The sequence below is a fragment of the Callorhinus ursinus genome, unplaced genomic scaffold (assembly GCF_003265705.2).
Source record: "Callorhinus ursinus isolate GAN/ISIS: 27379988/994484 unplaced genomic scaffold, GSC_fseal_2.0 scaffold55, whole genome shotgun sequence".
Lineage (NCBI taxonomy): Eukaryota > Metazoa > Chordata > Mammalia > Carnivora > Otariidae > Callorhinus > Callorhinus ursinus.
Window position 1 is genome coordinate 1,077,859 of NW_027397117.1, and position 17,980 is coordinate 1,095,838.

Genomic DNA, 17,980 nt, shown 5'->3' on the forward strand with positions numbered 1-17,980 from the left:
AGTAAGAAGGTGAGCAGGAAAGGACCACGGGTGACCCCCACCTTGGGGCCCAATGGAGCCCGCCCCTTCCTCCACACGGACACAGCAGTTCCCAAGCCAAGGCCCAGTTTTATTTACACTCATCCCGGAGCACATGGTTTGGGGCTACTGGACACGTCTCTGGGGAAAGGAGGCTGAACGCCAGAGGGCAGTGATGGGGTGTAGAAGAAAGAGCAAGGATGGATGGGTCCCCCCTCTTCGAGTGTCCTCCATAGGCTCCCACGTATCCCTGGGCAGAGGCGGAGGTGCAGTCTCATTCAGGATTTGGACTTGGACACAGCAAGTCCGATGAGTCCAGCCAGACCTGCCACGCCCAGGGCCATGCCTCCAACAATGGCCATGCCCACTAGTCCATCTGGGAAAGGGAAGAGGGAGACCGTCAGGAGCCCAGCCCCGACAGGGACCCTGCCCACCACCTTCTTTCTCCCTGCCCGATGCTCCTCAAAAGATGTGCCTCTTCCCCTGGAGTCATGAGGTGAGGGACTCCAGGGCTTGGAGAAAGAAGGCTTCTGAGGGACTGAGCGGGAAGTGCTTGGGTGCGGAGGGAGGGGGTCATTTAAAGGGAGACCACAGAGAGCCCAGCCCAGGCCCGGGGGGCGGGGGGGAAGAAGAGGACTTAACCAAGAGCCGAGAGGCGCCCGGGGACGGCTGGGGCCCAGGACAGTGGGGAGTGGAGACGGTCAGAGAGGAAGAGTTCACCTTTCTTCATGGCCTTGTCAATGAGTCGTTCCAGTTCCTTGGCCTGGTTGTTCTGGGGCTCAGTCTGCAGCAGGCCCCGCACATACTTTAATGCCTTCTCATATTCCTGCACTCGGGGAAAACATCCCACACACCCACACCCACACACCCATACACACACACACACACACACACACACACACACACACACACACCCTCCCTCAGTATTCTGTCACTCCTCCTGCCCATCAGAGGGCCTTCCCTTCACTGGCCCTGGGGGATCCTCCCTCTGCCTCCACCACCCCTCCTCCTCCCTGACTCCAGCCCCACCCAATGGAGTAGAGTCCACAAACCACCCCATCTGTGTGGGGGTGATAAGCTGGAGGAGATAACAACGCAAGGCTTGGGGCTGCACCCCAACCTGAGGTCACCTTGCTCCCCACACCCTCGGCAGCTGGAATCTCTCTCACATTCCCTCAGCCTGCTATATCCTTGCACCTCTGTCCCCAACACCACCCTCCTTGGCCTTCCTGAGGCCCAGGGCTGTCCCGTGGCAGAGACACGAGAGGGTGCTGTGGCACCGCTGCCTTACCTTGAGCCGGTAGTTCCCCACAGCCAGGTAGAAGACATAATCCCGCTGCTCCTCTTTGCTCCCTTTGGGCAGCAGCTCTGGGGAGGGTGGAGGAAAGAGGGTGAAAACCGCTTCTCTTCTTTCCTGGTGCTTGTGTCCCAGAGACCCCGTCCATTCTCTGAACCCCTGTATGATCCTGGGAGAAAGTCACTGTCCTGTGCTTCCCTTCCAGCTCCGGCCACTCGTGGCTTCCCTGTCAGACCTCCGGGGCACCACGGACCCAGGCTGCCAGACACCCGGTGATCAACACCCTGGTCTCCATACTGCAGTCAGCTCCGGCTCATCTAAGTGAACCGACAGGAAATCAAGGCGCTGGAGAAGCCAAAGACAGCTCTCCTCACTTCTAGCACCTGCTGCGCGTTCTCACTGCGGTCACTTGCTGCCCAGACTAGTGTTCAAGTGAGTGTGCCCTCCCTCCCCCTTAAAAAAAAAAAAATCGGCTCGAAGCTCATCTTCTGTGAGCCATCCCCTGAGTGACATGACCTGATTCTTTCTTAATTCAGTGACTTCCCAGAGGCTTATGTGCTCGGTTGTATGCTATGCAGAATTTGGTAGTTTCGTGGGTGTTTATCAATCTTCCCAAGTGTCTGTTCTGTCTCCTCAACTAGAACTGGCAATGCTTAGAGACCCCATCTACGGCTGTGCCCAGCTGTAGCGGAAACCCGAAAAATCTGAATGAGCCAAATGGGCAAATGCAGGGTGAAGTTATTTGCATTAGAAAAGATTCTTATTTTTATAGATTTACAATGGCCGTCCTTCGCTAGTACGCTTTTGCGTACACATGATTACTGGACCAAGAGAAAGGGTCCAGGAGGCAGAGAAATTTAAAGGTCAGGTATTGTGGCCTCTGACAAATGGTGACCCATCCAAAACCAATAGGAATAGGATTCCAATCAAAGCAGCGGCCATCTGCTCCCAGGTTTGGGGGCCTGTCTTCTGTACTTCTTCCACACCATCCGCATGGAAGGTTTTCAACAGCTGCTGAATAAGCAACACGGTGGGGCCAAAGAGCAAGGGTCTAGAACACACAGGACAGGAGCTTCTGGTCCTAATTCGGCCACGAATTCATTAGCTGTGTGACCCCAGACGAGTCACTCTCCTCATGGTCAGGCTGCCAGATTGCCAGAGTCCTGCGGGGACTGCCGTGCTCTGACTCTGGCTGGCTGAACAAGGATGAGGTGGTAATTAGCCAAAAGCACCCTGGGAGAAGCCAGGCTAAGGGGCAGCCCTTTGTCGCAGCTCTTTACAGGGACATAACTGCGAGGTGACTATTACAGGCTCCCGTGTTGAAAAAGGATCCCAGCACTTAAAAGATTATTAAAAAAAAAAAAAAGGAAAGAAAAAATAAGAAAAAGGATTCCCAGTCTGGGGATGGAGGGAGTGAACGAGGCTATGGCAGTAGAGGGCAGATCCGGCTGGCAGCTGGGAAGGGGAGAGCGGGGTAGCCTAGCACCTCACCCTCCAGCAGGGCGATGCCTTTCCGGATGTCATCGTTGTACTTGCTTCGCACCAGGCACCAGGCATACTCAAACTGCGTGCTCTTGGACACGGAGCCTGCTGCCTTCTCAGACTGAAACTTCTTTTCAAACTTCTGCCATAGGAGAGGAGAGGAGTCATTTAGAAATGAAGGGGCCCGCCATACTCTAGCAGGACCTGCGTGTCCAATTCCCAGTTACACCTCAACTGCCCCAGTCTCTGCCACATTTCCCTCGCGGCTCTTGGCGTCTGGCACCCCAGGTTCCGCTAGCTTCATCCCTGGGACCCAGACCCAGGGATTCTGCTTCTTAGCGACGGGCTGTCTCCTTGGACGGTAACCCCCGTCCGCTTCCCTCCCCCTAGTGGTACCGAGCGGAGATGCCGCCTCGTGGCGGCTCCAGGCACTGCTCCCGAGGCAGCTGACCCCGAGTGGCTAAACAGTAAACACGCTGTCAGAACTGCTCAACAACCACCCACGCAGTCCCTCTTCGGTGGCTGCTTCCCCCAACCAGCCCCACCCTGTCGGGCCTGGACCTTTTCTTATCTGCAAATTGGGAATAAAAACAGTCCTCACAGTGCGCACAGTAGCCCACAGAGCTACAAAGATTGAGATATGGCCTGCAATACACTTAGCACCGTTCCGGATTCTGTGAGTAATATATGAAAGAATCTTTATGGTAGTTGCTATATCCCCCCCCTCACTGAAGGAACACTAACAAAAAGGGAAAAAAAAAGGTGTCCGCACCCTGACCTCCTAACTCCTGCACGCGCCCAGAACCTGTCAGTTTTTCCACGCCAGACTGCAGGCCCCGGGTCTGGGGCGTGGCGGCCCAGAAAACTACAATTCCCATTAGGCTACCGGACAAAGTAGAACCTCTGGGCAGGGGCCGGACGCTGCAGAGGATGCCGGGAGCCGTAGTTCCGCTTCCCTAGGCAAAACTGATGCTGGGTGGAGGGTCTGGCCCCAACCGGACTCTCCTCGGGACCCGCCCGTCCGAATATTCCCTTTCCCTCCCTCGAGGCCAGGCCTCACCCGCAGGTCTTCCACAGACACCAGCTCGTTCAGTACGGCCTCCATGGCCGCCGCCCCTGCAATCCTCACACCTAGGTCGCTACTGTGCCACCGTCTCCATGGCCTACGGGCAGGGCTGGAGAGCCACTTCCGTCGTCCGGCGGAAGCGGGCCCCTTCCCCATAGCAGAGCCAATCACCTTACGCAGCTGATGCCGAGCCCGCCCCTCTCCGCCGGTGGCGCCCCGCCCCTTCCCCCCTGCGCCGCCAGCGCACACATTGGGGCTCTAATGCGCACGCTCCGAAAGGTCCCTCTCTCACCAACCACCTGCGGACCTCTTTACAGTACAATTTGATGTCCCGTGTTCGTCCTCGCGAGTGCCCCGCGTGTGCCTTCCTCCACCGAGGCTAACTTAACAGAGTTTGGGCCTATGTCTTGGTGATTAGCCCTTGGGCTGAAAAACTGAAGAAAGAGGGTGGTGGAGGACCCGGCATGATCTTAAAATTGAGGGGGGGGACCAGTCTAAACCTACCTCCTCTCTGGCCCCACCCCCTCTAAGTCTAGGAAACCGGAGGCTACATTACCTTTCGGTGCCTGTAACAAAATCATAACTGGTACCAAGGTTTTTAGGGCCTCTGCTGACTTACAAGAGGATTGACAACAGGACCTCTTAACCATACACCCAGAGACTGGGGTACATACGAATAGGGGATACTGTGGAAATCTTTAAATGGGAATTTAAAGAAAAGCTGTTACCCCATTACTTGCAAAGAGGGTCCAATCTTTTAATGCTTAGATAAAGCCTCCTCTGTGCCTGAGGGGGAAGATCCGCCGTGGGTCGTGGGCAGCGAGGAGCAGTCAAAACATGGGAGACGTAAATGTTCAGTCCTCTGGCACCTGGGCTGTGCAGTGATGGGACTGGGTAGGTAGTGACTTTCAAATTCTCTTCACCTTGACCCACAGTGCTCCAGTGCACATTACAATGTAAGTTCCATGAGGGTAGAACCTGGATCTTGTGTCTCTTTGCATCCCCTGCACCTGGCACAAGATCAATGTCCAATAAATATTTGTTGAATAGACATGAAATAAAGCGAACAATAGTAAAGAGGGCAGTGCAAATGCAGGGATTATCATCCAAAAACCTTTCATGTTTGCAAAGCCCCTTTTTGATTTTTTTTAATTCTCAGAATAGCCTTGTGAGTCAGGTAGGCAAGAGATAGTCTTCTCTACTTAGCTCCAACAGCTGAAATGACTTTGATAGGGGGAGTCTGTTAAAGAATAAAGAGGAGCGGATAGGACAAGTTCCTAAGTACATTCTAGCTATTCATCTTGAAACAATTCAGGCCTAAATTTGTAATTTTTTGCTGGTTTACAATAGAGGACTTCCCATAAGCAGCAGGATGAACTAGGGAGGAACGACTCAGGTTAATTTAAAGGCCAGAAGGCAAAGCAATCCTGGGAAACCATTTGTTTCAAGTACAGCAGGAAAATTTAAAACGAAGGTAGTACAGAGGGAAATTAAAAATGAAACCCCGCAAACTACCACCAGTGCTGCTGAAATTGTAATACTGGTTTCACCGTCTTAGCTAGCAGCCAGTATTTTTAATTCACGCCATTTGTCGGTTTGTAATTATACACTTGTGTGATAACTTGATGAATGCCACCCTCTCATACGAGACTGGAAGCTACATGAGAGCAGGGTCTGTGCTATATTGCTCATATTATGCCCCTAGAGCCCAGCTCAGGACCTACCACCAGTAGATACTCATATAATTTATAAGTGTTGCCTAAAGAGATATTGTTGTTGCTATTATTAACTTTTTGGAAAGCAGTGAGGGAAAATGAGTTAAGAGCTAAAAGACGTAATATTATCTGACTAGTAATCTCCTGTGGAAGTATTCAACAAAAGCAAAAAAAAAAAAAAAAGGAAAAGCAAGACATGAGGACATTCATTCCTGCATTATCTGTGGAGGTAAACAAACAACAAAAGCGCCAGGGAATGGTTTTATTAAATGATGATACATGAATATAATGAAATAACAAACAACCTTAAAGTCACAGTCATATGGATTCTTTGCATGTGGATTGTAATATTCAAAACAAAACAAAAAAGCAGGCACTTCTCAAATTTGGTTCTGTAAATGGGCAGAAAGGAAACTGACATTTTTGGTTGTTGGGACTAAGAACTAGAACTGCCACTTGTTAGCACATTCTGGGCCCTGGGCCCCTCCCTTGACTACACGGTTAGTTGCAAGCCTGCTCTGGTCTTTTGCCCTACAGCACCTTGTTGGTGGGCAGCCCGGGAGAAGAGCTCAGCAAACACCCCCTAAACAGGGTTCCACTATTCGTGTTCTAGTCTTCGGCGATGCTCACCTCTACCTCCCACTTTCATTTGCTATCCAATCAGGAAGTCCTATCCACTGCAAACTGACTCATTCAGCCACCCAACAAACATTAGTTCTGGGCCTACTGTGTGCCAGGCGCTCTTCGGAGTGCTGAGCAAGCGAAATGAACTAAACAGACACAGTCCTTCTCTCATGCAAGTTACCTCAATGGAAGAGACAAGACTGCTAACGAATAAGTGAATGTCAGGCCACCCCTGTCTCCATTCTGTCACCATACTTCATACATACGTCAGATTTTTTCCCCCTCTTCCAAACCCAGCCTGGCTGCCAGTTGTATTGTAAAGGTGCAAATCGGAGCGCCAGTGTCCTGCTTAAAAATACCGTCTGGGCTACGCAGAACATTGTTTAAACGTCTTCTCACGCCCACGAAGCCCTTCAGGGTCGCCTCTGCTTACCTTCCCAGCTTCATCTTCAGGCACCCTCAATCCTGCACGGCGAGACGTTTTCCTGGCAGCCGCCTCTCTTCCACCCGGAATGCTCTCCATTCACCAAACACCGGAGCCCTGGGGCCGTTCCCCCTCCGGGACAGACTCCTTCGATCCGGCCCCCGCGCCTCCAGCTCCTCGGCGCTACCGAGTTGATCACCCAGTCCTGCAGTCCTTGACGTGGACAGGGACTGGGTCTCATTCATCTCTCTGCCAAAGGCCAGGAGTCCAAGCATCGTTTGCGGCGCGAATCAAAGAGTAACGACGGGAGCTGTACAGAAGACTCTAAGAACTGCGGAGACGTCTGCACTTCCGGGTGCCGGTTACGTTGGCACCGGAGGAAGCGAGGGGTCGGGGCGCGGGGGGGGGGGTCTCCTCCCGGGCTGCTCTAGGAAGAGGGCTCGGTGGTCCGGAGGACCCGGGGAGCCGCTGGCGCGGAGCGGGGGAGGAGAGCGCCGCGTGGGTGTCGCGCGGCAGCCACCTCCTCGGGGAGGCGGGGCCGAGCGGAAACCGGGGCGGGGCGCGGGGAGCGGTCAGGGCGCGACTTGGAGGCGGAGCGGGCGGCGCCGAGGCCTGGGAGTCTCCAACTTCATCTCCCCGCTCCTCCTCCCCGCCTCTGTAACTCTAGGGTGAGGGAAGTGCTCCCTGGTCACTCTTGCCCCAGAGAAGCTCACTGTAAATTAAAATTTAAAATTACGCGTTGTCCCCTTTAGAGTCTGTCTCGGTACAAAAGTGGGTGATGGGTACACACAAACAAGATGCACACGAATCACCCGGAATCGTTAAAAATGCAGAGTCTGATTCAGTAGGGCTAGGGTGAAGCCGGAGAGGTTTCATTTCTAAGAAGCTCCCAGAGGATGCTGATGCTGTCTGTGCGTTCTCTAAGACGCTTTCAGGAGCAAAGGTGTGAAAGTGCAGTCCCAGAACCGGCAGCATAGGCAGCCCCTGGGAATTGTTCGGAAGTGCAGATTACTGGACCCCCACTCCTAAACCTGCTGAATCAGAAAGTCTGCGGAGTGGGGGGGGGGATGCAGGCAGAACGTGTTTCTACAAGCCCAATGGGTAATTCTGATGCACGCTGGAATTTGGGAACCAGTGGATAATGGAAAAGTCAAAACAGCCCGGACTGTCTATAGATTTGTGATCATGGTCAGTTTGCCTTAATCTAGCTAAACTTCAGCTGAAAAATCAGGATAAAAATACTAATGCCTTCCTAGTGAATCTCTTATAATGAGGGAAATGTGAGATGATGAAAGTAAAGAACTTGGCGCACCTAATAAACATTCTAGAAAAGTTAAGCTGTCATTACCATTCAAATGGATTGCCAAAGGGCAGTTCGAGAAGGGGTAACTCCCCTGGCCTGAGGTGAGTGCTAGGAAAGTCTTCAGGGAAGAAACGTGAGTTGACATTTGAACCAGAATCTTGAAGAATAGGAATGCCAGGTGAAGGTGAGAAAAGGCATTCCAGGAACAGGGAGCACCCTAGGTAGTCTCAAGAAAGGGCCAGGGGCGGGAGGGAAAGTGTTGTGGGAGGATAGAGGACAGGTGGCTGCAGAATAAATCATAGAGACCCTGCAAGCCACGCAGTGATGCTTACACTTCATTTTTTAGGCAGAGAAAATGCCTTTAAAAGAAGGGCAGGGGGCGCCTGGATGGCTCAGTTGGTTAAGCAACTGCCTTCGGCTCAGGTCATGATCCTGGAGTCCCGGGATCGAGTCCCGCATCGGGCTCCCTGCTCAGCAGGGAGTCTGCTTTACCCTCTTACTCTCCCCCCTCTCATGCTCTCTCTCTTCCATTCTCTCTCTCTCAAATAAATAAATAAAATCTTTAAAAAAAAAAAAAAGAAGAAGGGCAGGATCTGCTGTATGTATCATAACTGCAAATCTTGTGACTGAGGCGTGGAGGCTGTTCCGAGGGGCAGAGAGGCCGGTGTAAAAGACATGGTGATAGGTCAGGCTAGAATCAGCAAAGATTTAGGCTAAGACACTGGCCCTGAACGTAACGGGAAAATAATAGGAGGAGGAAAGTTTTCTCTGATAAAATGGACAGAACTTGGTGGCCAAAATGGATATGGAAAATGAGGGAGCGAGAGGACTCCATGACTGCATCCAGGTTTCCAGCTCGGTGTAAGGGTGAACCATTCTGGGGCGTCCGGGTGGCTCAGTCGTTAAGCGTCTGCCTTCGGCTCAGGTCGTGATCCCTGGGCCCTGGGATCGAGCCCCACATCCAGCTCCCTGTGCAGTGGAGAGCCTGCCTCTCCCTCTCCCTCTGCCTGCTGCTCTGCCTACTTGTGCATTCTCTTTCTCTGTCAAATAAATAAAATCTTAAAAAAAAAAAAAGGTGGGGGTGAACCATTCTCTAAATACGTAGAAGGAAGAGCAGGTAGATAGAGATTGTACAAATAGAAGCCAGAACTCCAGGGACCAGAAAACCTTTCAGAAGTAGGCAGAAGAAAAAAGAGACAAGGAGCATGAGAAATGGACCTAGGAGCTGCTAAAAGGAAGTCCAGGAAGGCTGGTGTCCTGAGAGCCAAGAGAGATTTCAGTCGATACCAGTGGGCAATTATTTTGAAAGTTGCAAAGACATTAAATAGGACAAGGACCGAAAATAGACCACTAGATTCAACACAGGTTGGTTATTTGTGGTGAGCTTAGAGAGAGTAATTTCACTAGTGAAATAAGGATGGGAAGAGATTTTTTTGAAGGATGAGGCATAGGCAGGGGCAGGGGGAGTAAGCATATGGAAAATAACTTTAAACTATTTTTCTGGTCCACCAAAGTGGAAAAGACAGGGCTTCAATGGTAGTGACCCCAACAATATTACCTCTCAATGATGGTGATTATCTGCAAAATCATTCGTTTGGGGTGATGAATAATTTCATTTATTTGAGGTACCTCTTGCAAATGACTGAATTTTGGAGAGCAGTGACACAGACAAAGAGGATTGTTTTTATTTCTGTTTTTCAAACAACAGATGAACCTTAAATTAAACTATTTAGGTGTGATTTTCCTGCTTGTCTATTCTGGGAACAACATCACCTTTGCCATTTGCCACTTTGGTTTTAGAATCTGGCAAAGAGAAGAAGGACAAATCACAAAGGGGCAAGAGAATTTCCCAGGTCAGTGAGTTTTCATTCATTTCATTCAGCACTGAATTCAAGCTGCCAAAAGAAGAACCAGAGCGGGGCGCCTGGGTGGCTCAGTCGTTAAGCGTCTGCCTTCAGCTCAGGTCATGATCCCAGGGTCCTGGGATCGAGCCCTGCATCGGGCTCCCTGCTCGCTGGGAAGCCTGCTTCTCCCTCTCCCACTCCCCCTGCTTGTGTTCCCTCTCTGTCAAATAAATAAATAAAATCTTAAAAAAAAAAAAAAAGAAGAACCAGAGCATCTTTCACCCCAACCTTATACATTGCCCTGGTCTAGCTCTGAGCTACTGGATTACTGACTTTAGGAATTCTTTCAGGACTCAGTGACCTTTCAGAATGTGGCTGTATACATCACCAACGATGAACGGAGTTGCTTGGACCAGGGTCAGGGCCCCTTTTTCCAGAATGTCATGCTGAAGAACTACAGGAACATGGGTTTACTGGGTAAAGATTCTGCCATATAGACAGGAAGTTTTTGAAGGTTTTTTGTTGTTGTTTTTGCTTTTTGGTTTTTGGGTTTTTTGAGAGAGAGAACGAGAGCACACAAGCAGGGGAAAGAGCAGGGGGAGAGGGAGAAAGAGAATCTTGGGTGTGGAGCCCGACACGGGGCTCGATCTCACAACCCTGAGATCATGAAATCAAGAGTCAGATGCCTAACTGACTGAGCCACCCTGGTGCCCCAGCTTTTCAGTTTTTGTTGTAATTAACATTCGTTGCTTCAACAACCACAGCTCTTAATTTAGCTATGATTTGCTTAAGTTCCATTTTGTTGATGTCAGTTGAGGAGATAATGGAGCATGTACTGGGCTGCAAAGGAAAAGGGGAGGTTGTGAGTGACCAAAAATTTGCCCCAACAAGTAATGTTTTCATTAATTGAGTAGATTTGGAGAGGAGCAGGTCAGTCTGCCTAAGGATCTGCTGACTAACAATCAAGCCAAACAGTAACATATTGACCTTTTAATTTTAGTCCAATGTAAAATATTTATTTTGCGATAGAGTTTGTAAATGATTTGTTGTTTTTGTTGTTGTTATGATTTTTTGGCTTTGCTGTGTTTTTAGATGTCTTTGTATTTTGGTGGCTGCTGTTTGTTTTGTTTTGTTTTTAAAGATTTTATTTATTTGACAGAGAGAGACACAGCGAGAGAGGGAACACAAGCAGGGGAAGTGGGAGAGGGAGAAGCAGGCTTCCCGCTGGTCAGGGAGCCCGATGCGGGGCTTGATCCCAGGACCTGAGCCAAAGGCAGATGCTTAACGACTGAGCCACCCAGGCGCCCCTCTTTGTTTTGTTTTATTTTTTTACTTTGTTAAAGATTTCACGCATAGAACTGAGAAAAAAAAAACCTTGGCTATTCAAATGTAGGCAAAACTAAAAACGATTCCTAAAAGCATAATTAATTCCATATATCCTATATGAAATACATTTAGTCTAATAAGTGCCTCCTTAAAATATAAATTTAAGGTGGAAATACACTTAATGAATTGGCTGAAAACCCCATGAAACACTCAAAACTAGGGGAAAGAGAAAAAAATGCATGTAAAAACATAAACATTCTCAAATGAGGAGGAATCATTTTATTTAAGACAAATGATGGGAGAAAGCTTCTTGACATTGCCTTGGCAATGATTTTTTGGATATGACACCAAAAGCACAAGCAACAAAACAAAAATAAACAAGTGGGCCAACATCAAACCAAAAGGCTTTTGAGCCACAAAAGAAACAATCCACAAAATGAAAAGGCAATTGATGGAATGGGAAAGAAAATATTTGCAAATCATGTATCTGAGAAGGGGTTAATCTCCAAAATATATAAAGAACTCTTATAACTCAAGAGCAAAAACACAAGTGATTCGATTTAAAAATGGCCAAGGACCTGAATAGACATTTTTCTAAAGAAGACATGCAAATGGCCAATAGGTACACGAAAAGGTGCTCGGCATCGCTAATCATCAGGGAAATGAAAATCGAAACCACAAGATCTCGCCTTGCACCTGTTAAAATGGCTATTATTCAAAACACAAGCAATAACAAGTGCCAGCCAAGATGTGGAGGAAAGGGAGCCCCTGTGCACTGTTGGTGGAATGTAACGTGGGGCAGCAGCTATGGAAAAAGTATGAAAATTCCTCAAAATATTAAAAATAGAACTACCAGATTACCTGGCAATCCCACTTCTGGGTATATATCCAAAGGAAATGAAATCACTACCTCGAAGACATATCTGCAGCCCCATGTGCTTGTAGCATTATTTCCAACAGCCACGACATGGAAATGACCTAAGCGTCCCTCGATGGATGAGTAGATAAAATGTAATACACACACACAATGGAATATTAATTATTCAGCCTTAAAAAGAAGGAAATCCTGCCATCTGGGGACAACATGGATGGAACTTGAGGGCATTATGCTAAGTGAAATAAGCAGACAAAGGAAATGTTGTATGATTTCACTTATATGTGGGATCTAAAAAAGCAGAATTCATAGAAACAGCAGAATGGTGGTTGCCAGGGCGGGAGGTAGGGGACATGGGGAAATGTTGGTCAAAGGGTACAAACTTCCGGGTATAAGATGAATAAATTCTGGGAATCTACTGTAAAATATGCTGACTATAGTTCACAACACAGTGTGATATGCTTAAAGTTACTCAAAGAGGAAAGCTTAAGTGCTCTCACCACATATACACACAAATTGGTAATTATGTGAGGTGATGGACATATTAACTAACCTCACTGTGATCATTTCACAATATATACTTGTCCTGAATCATCATGTTGTACACCTTAAGCTTACAAGATGGTGTATGTCGATTATATCTCCATAAAGCTGGGGAAAATAAGATGTTAGATGATTGATTATAAGTAGATGTATTAATAGATTGATTAAACCATTGGCTTTAAGTGAATTATCTTTAGGCAACTGATTTTAAGCTAATTGGCCTAGAATTACTTAGATTGTGTTGCATTTCAGTAGATTTAGTTACTTAATAGATTAAGAGAGATCGAATCATTGACCATTTAATTATGTAAATTGATCAGAAGTCACAAACACCAATGCTTTTAGAATCTATTGGTAATAAGATTGCATCGAGGGGCGCCTGGGTGGCTAAATCAGTTAAGCGTCAGGTCATGATCTCAGGATCCTGGGACTGAGCCCTGTTTTGGGCTCCCTGATCAATGGGGAGCTTGCTTCTCCCTTTCCTTCTGTTCCACACCCCCAGCTCATGCTCTCTCTCTCTCAAATAAATAGATAAAATCTTAAAAAAAAAAAAAAGATTGCATTGAGATAACTTTCTAGGCCCAAGATGGAGCCCTTCCTGCTCATGCTGTTCCTGAAGCACATTGAAACTTATATAGCTTCTACGTCCCTGTAAATGCTCAGGAACACAGTCGATGCAATCAGCCAATCCCCAAATGCCACGCCAACTCACCCCAAGCCAGGCTGACTAGATGGCCCCAGCCAATCAAATATTTTCTTTCTCTTCCTCATTCTTTACTCTTTATCTTATCAAAGCTTTCTGTCATCCACTCCATTTTGCAGTTTACGTCTTCAAGCGTTAAATTATCACCTCAATTGTCTCCTTTAATTATTTTTTAACAATTGTTCATCCGTAGGGTCGCGGTTAATAAGGGAGGAGCAGGGCAGCTCATGGGGTTCTGGAGGGCACGTGGGCAGCCTCTGTGTTTGGCACTCAAATTTTAGGCTAACACCATGGTAAGCCCAACAAAACAGGTCTAAGGCCAGGTTGGTCTGTTGAATTTGACCTCTGCTCCTTGTGAATTGGTTTTATACATGCTAATTATCCCTAATTTACTGAGAAGTACAGTCTCTCTTTGTGGATTTCTCCTCTGACAGCGATTTAATTTTAAAATCTTAAGTAATTCCTTAATTTAAATAAGAAACCTATCGGGGTGGGTGGCCGGATTCGACCGTGGCAGGTGGGCAGAAGCAACCCTTAGTTTAGAGGCCAGACATTTTCTTTCCCCGACTCTCTGAAATATAAGGACAATTACTTTTTAAAAAACATCTGAGTGTGTGGTGTGTGCAATTCTATCACCATTTGGGAGATGACTGATCTCTGTGGCAGACTCTTTTTTGGACCATCTGCCCAGTTCATCATTATGTCTTTTCTTTGGATGGCCCACCGTTTTTGGGTGAGGAGGAGCCAACCACACTCTGTCTTGGGACTTAACCGTAGTTAGTCTTGGGACAAGCCTCTGCCTGTGGCTGGGCCTGAAGTATATATAAACTCAGCAACTGCGGGGAGCCCTTATTCTGCTCTGTGAACAGAGCAACAGAGAAGCTGACAGAGACCATCTCTCTACAAAGAGACAAGAATGAAATGGATTTTCAGAGAAAAGCAGGGACTAGAGAACCTGAGGACCTAACAAGAAAGATCCTGAGGTGCCTTCGTGGGCTGGTGTCTTTTTGGATTCTGGTTTTAGTCCCTCCTGAAGGCAACTACAATCTTCTGGGTAGATTCTGGGAAAAGGTTCATACTCCTTTTTTCTTAAGCTAACTCACGTTGGTATCTATTATTTGCTACACATATATAATGTAGGGAGGTAGTGGAGTTTCTTTCTGATCCCCACAGTGGAAAATTACAAAATAAAGCCTAGCACTGAGCCTGACAGCTGACTTGGAATGTTCTCAGCTAGACCCCAGATACAGAGCTGGCTGGTACCAATCACAGGTTTTCACATTTTTAGGCAATGTTATGAATTCCCAGGGTAACCAAATAAGCTCTATTATGGATTATAGTCATACCACTTAGCTAAGCAGTTTTAAAACCTTTTTGTTTTGAAGCATAACATACGCACGCAAAAGTGCACACAGAAAAATGTACAGCTCAATGATTTTATAGAATGAACCACTATGTAACCACCACCCAGTCGAGAAATAGGACATTGCCAATCTTCCAAACACCCCCCTCCCCAACTTGGACTCACTACCAAAATTATAACCCCCTACTTCTCTTTCTTTTTTTAAAAAAAGATTTTATTTATTTATTTGACAGACAGAAATAGAGCAAGAAAGGGAACACAAGCAGGGCGAGTGGGAGAGGGAGAAGCAGGTTTCCTGCTGAGCAGGGAGCCTGATGCGGGGCTCAATCCCAGGACCCTGGGATCATGACCTGAGCCGAAGGCAGATGCTTAACGACTGAGTCCCCCAGGTGCCCCTAACCCCCTACTTCTCTAATAGTGACCAATATCCTGATTTTTATGGCCACATCCCCCATTCCCCACCCCCCATCTAAGCATGCATCTGTAATGCTACAGTTTACTTTTGTCTGGTTTTCTTTGAAATCTCTACTTTTCAGTGTCTGGCTTCTCTCACCGAATGTCATGTTTGTGAGATTCGTCCATGTTGACATATATAACTTCAGTTTGTTCATTTTTCATTGCTGCAGATTTTTCCATTGTATGGATGTACCGAAGCAACTATACGTTGCACAAGTGCACTTAAATAGAATGCAAAACCAGACAAAAGGCATCTCTATTTTAGAAATTCTGTTAGTGGTCCTTCTTTGTGGGGGCAGGTGGAGATTGGAAAGGACAGTGATGGGGCTTCTGGGATGCTGTTCTAGTCTCTGTTGGGGGTGCCCATGTTCAACTGAGCTGTGGTAAATGAATTCAGTAAAGTCACAGGATACAAAATTAATATGCAGAAATCTGTTGCATTTCCATATGCTAATAATGAAGTAGGAGAAAGGCAAATTAAGAAAACAATCCCACCAAAAAGAATAAAATACCTAGAAATAAACTTACCCAAGGAGGTGAAAGACATGTACTCCAAAAACTATAAAGTATGGATGAAAGAAACTGAAGAAGGAATAAACAAACGGAAAGATATTCCATGCTCATGGATTGGAAGAAACATTTTTTTTAAAGATTTTATTTATTTATTTGACAGACAGGTAGAGCCAGAGAGCACAAGTGGAGGGAATGGCAGAGGGAGAGGGAGAAGCAGACTCCCCACTGAGCAGGGAACCCAATGAGGGACTCGATCCCAGGACCCCGGGATCATGACCTGAGCTGAAGGCAGACACTTTTTTTTTTAATTTTATTATGTTATGTTAGTCACCATACAATACATCATTAATTTTTGATGTGGTGATCCACGACCCATTGTTTTCGTATAACACCCAGCGCTCCATGCAGTACGTGCCCTCCTTAATACCCATCACCAGGCTAACCCATCCCCCCTCCCCTCTAAAACCCTGTTTGTTTCTCAGAGTCCACAGTCTCTTATGGTTCATCTCTCCCTCCGATCTTCCCCCCCTCATTTTCCCTTCCTTCTCCTAATGTCCTCCACGCTGTTCCTTATGTTCCACAAATAAGTGAAACCATATGATAATTGACGTTCTCTGCTTGACTTACTTCACTTAGCATAATCTCCTCCAGTCCCATCCATGTGGATGTGAAAGTTGGGTATTCATCCCTTCTGATGGCTGAGTAATATTCCATTGTATATATGGACCACATCTTCTTTATCCATTTGTCTGTTGAAGGGCATCTCGGCTCTTTCCACAGTTTGGCTATTGTGGACATTGCTGCTATGAACATTGGGGTGCATATGGCCCTTCTTTTCACTACATCTGTGTCTTTGGGGTAAATACCCAGTAGTGCAATTGCTGGGTCATAGGGTAGCTCTATTTTTAATTTTTTTTTAAAGATTTTATTTATTTATTTGAGAGAGAGAGAGAATGAGAGATAGAGAGCACGAGAGGGAAGAGGGTCAGAGGGAGAAGCAGACTCCCCGCTGAGCAGGGAGCCCGATGTGAGACTCGATCCCGGGACTCCAGGACCATGGCCCGAGCCGAAGGCAGTCGCCCAACCAACTGAGCCACCCAGGTGCCCTATTTTTAAATTTTTGAGGCACCTCCACACTGTTTTCCAAAGTGCCTGTACCAACTTGCATTCCCACCAGCCATGTAAGAGGGTTCCCCTTTCTCCACAACCTCTCCAACATTTGTTGTTTCTTTCCCTGTCCATTTTTGCCATTCTAACTGGTGTAAGGTGGTATCTCAATGTGGTTTTGATCTGAATTTCCCTGATGGCTAATGATGATGAACATTTTTTCATGTGTTTGTTAGCCATTTGTGTGTCTTCTTCAGAGAAGTGTTGAAGGCAGACACTTAACCATCTGAGCCACCCAGGCGCCCCAAGAAGCAACATGGTTAAAATGTCCATATGATCCAAAGCAACCTAGAGATTTAATGCAACCTGAATCAAAATACAAAGAGCATTTTTTCACAGAACTAGAATAATACTGAAATTTGGATGGAACCACAAAAGCCCGTGAATAGCTAAAACAATCTTGAGAAAGAAGAACAAAGCTGGAGGTTTCACAGTCCCAGATTTCAAAGCTGCAGTAACAAAAACAGTATAGTAGTGGCATAAAAATAGACATGTAGGTCAATGTAATAGAATAGGGAGCCCAAAAATAAACCCATACTTATCTGGCCAATTAATCCTTGACAAAGGAGGCAAGAGTATGCAATGGGGAAAAGACAGTCTCTTGAACAAATGGTGCTGGGAAAACTGGACAGCTACATGCAGGAAAATGAAACTGGATCACTTTCTTACACCATAAACAAAAATAAACTCAAAATGGATTTAAGACCTATATGTGAGACCTGAAGCCATAAAATTCCTAGAAGAAAACATAGGCAGTAATTTCTTTGACATTGGCTGTAGAAAACATTTTTCTAGAGATGTCTCCTCTGGCAAGGGAAACAAAAGCAAGAATCAACTATTGAGACTACACCAAAACAAAAAGCTTTCACACAGTGAAGGACATCATCAACAAAAGGGCAAGGTAACCTGCTGAATGGGAGAAGATATTTGCAAATAAAATATCCAATAAAGGATTAATGTCCAAAATATATAAAGAACTCATACAACTCAACACCAATGAAACAATCTGATTAAAATGGACAGAGGACCTGAATAGACATTTTTCTAAAGAAGACACACCCATGGCTAACCTATATGAAAAGATACTCAACATCCCTCATCATCAGGGAAATGCAAATCAAAACCATGAGATATCTCCTGACACTTGTCAGATGGCTAGAATAAAAAAATATAAGAAACGCAAGTGTTGGGGAGGATGTGGAGAAAAAGGAACCCTTATGCACCATTGGTGGGAGCGCACAGTGGGGCAGCCACTGCGCAAA

General features: G+C 46.8%; 1 protein-coding gene across 2 annotated transcripts; it reads right to left on the reverse strand.

Moving 5' to 3' along the window:
* Positions 1 to 88: 88 nt before the first annotated feature.
* On the reverse strand, positions 89 to 6,981 carry FIS1 (fission, mitochondrial 1). 2 transcript variants are annotated; one of them, XM_025864554.2, is made up of 5 exons: positions 6,636 to 6,981; positions 2,807 to 2,939; positions 1,310 to 1,386; positions 739 to 844; positions 89 to 394 (listed from the first exon to the last, which is right to left on the reverse strand). In XM_025864554.2, the coding sequence occupies exons 1-5, from the start codon at positions 6,723 to 6,725 to the stop codon at positions 297 to 299; spliced, it is 504 nt and encodes a 167-aa protein (XP_025720339.1). In that variant the 5' UTR covers positions 6,726 to 6,981; the 3' UTR covers positions 89 to 296. The 2 variants fall into 2 exon arrangements, with proteins under 2 accessions (XP_025720339.1, XP_025720337.1); XM_025864552.2 differs by lacking the exon at positions 6,636 to 6,981 and adding an exon at positions 3,858 to 4,015.
* Between the last annotated feature and the right edge of the window lie 10,999 nt (positions 6,982 to 17,980).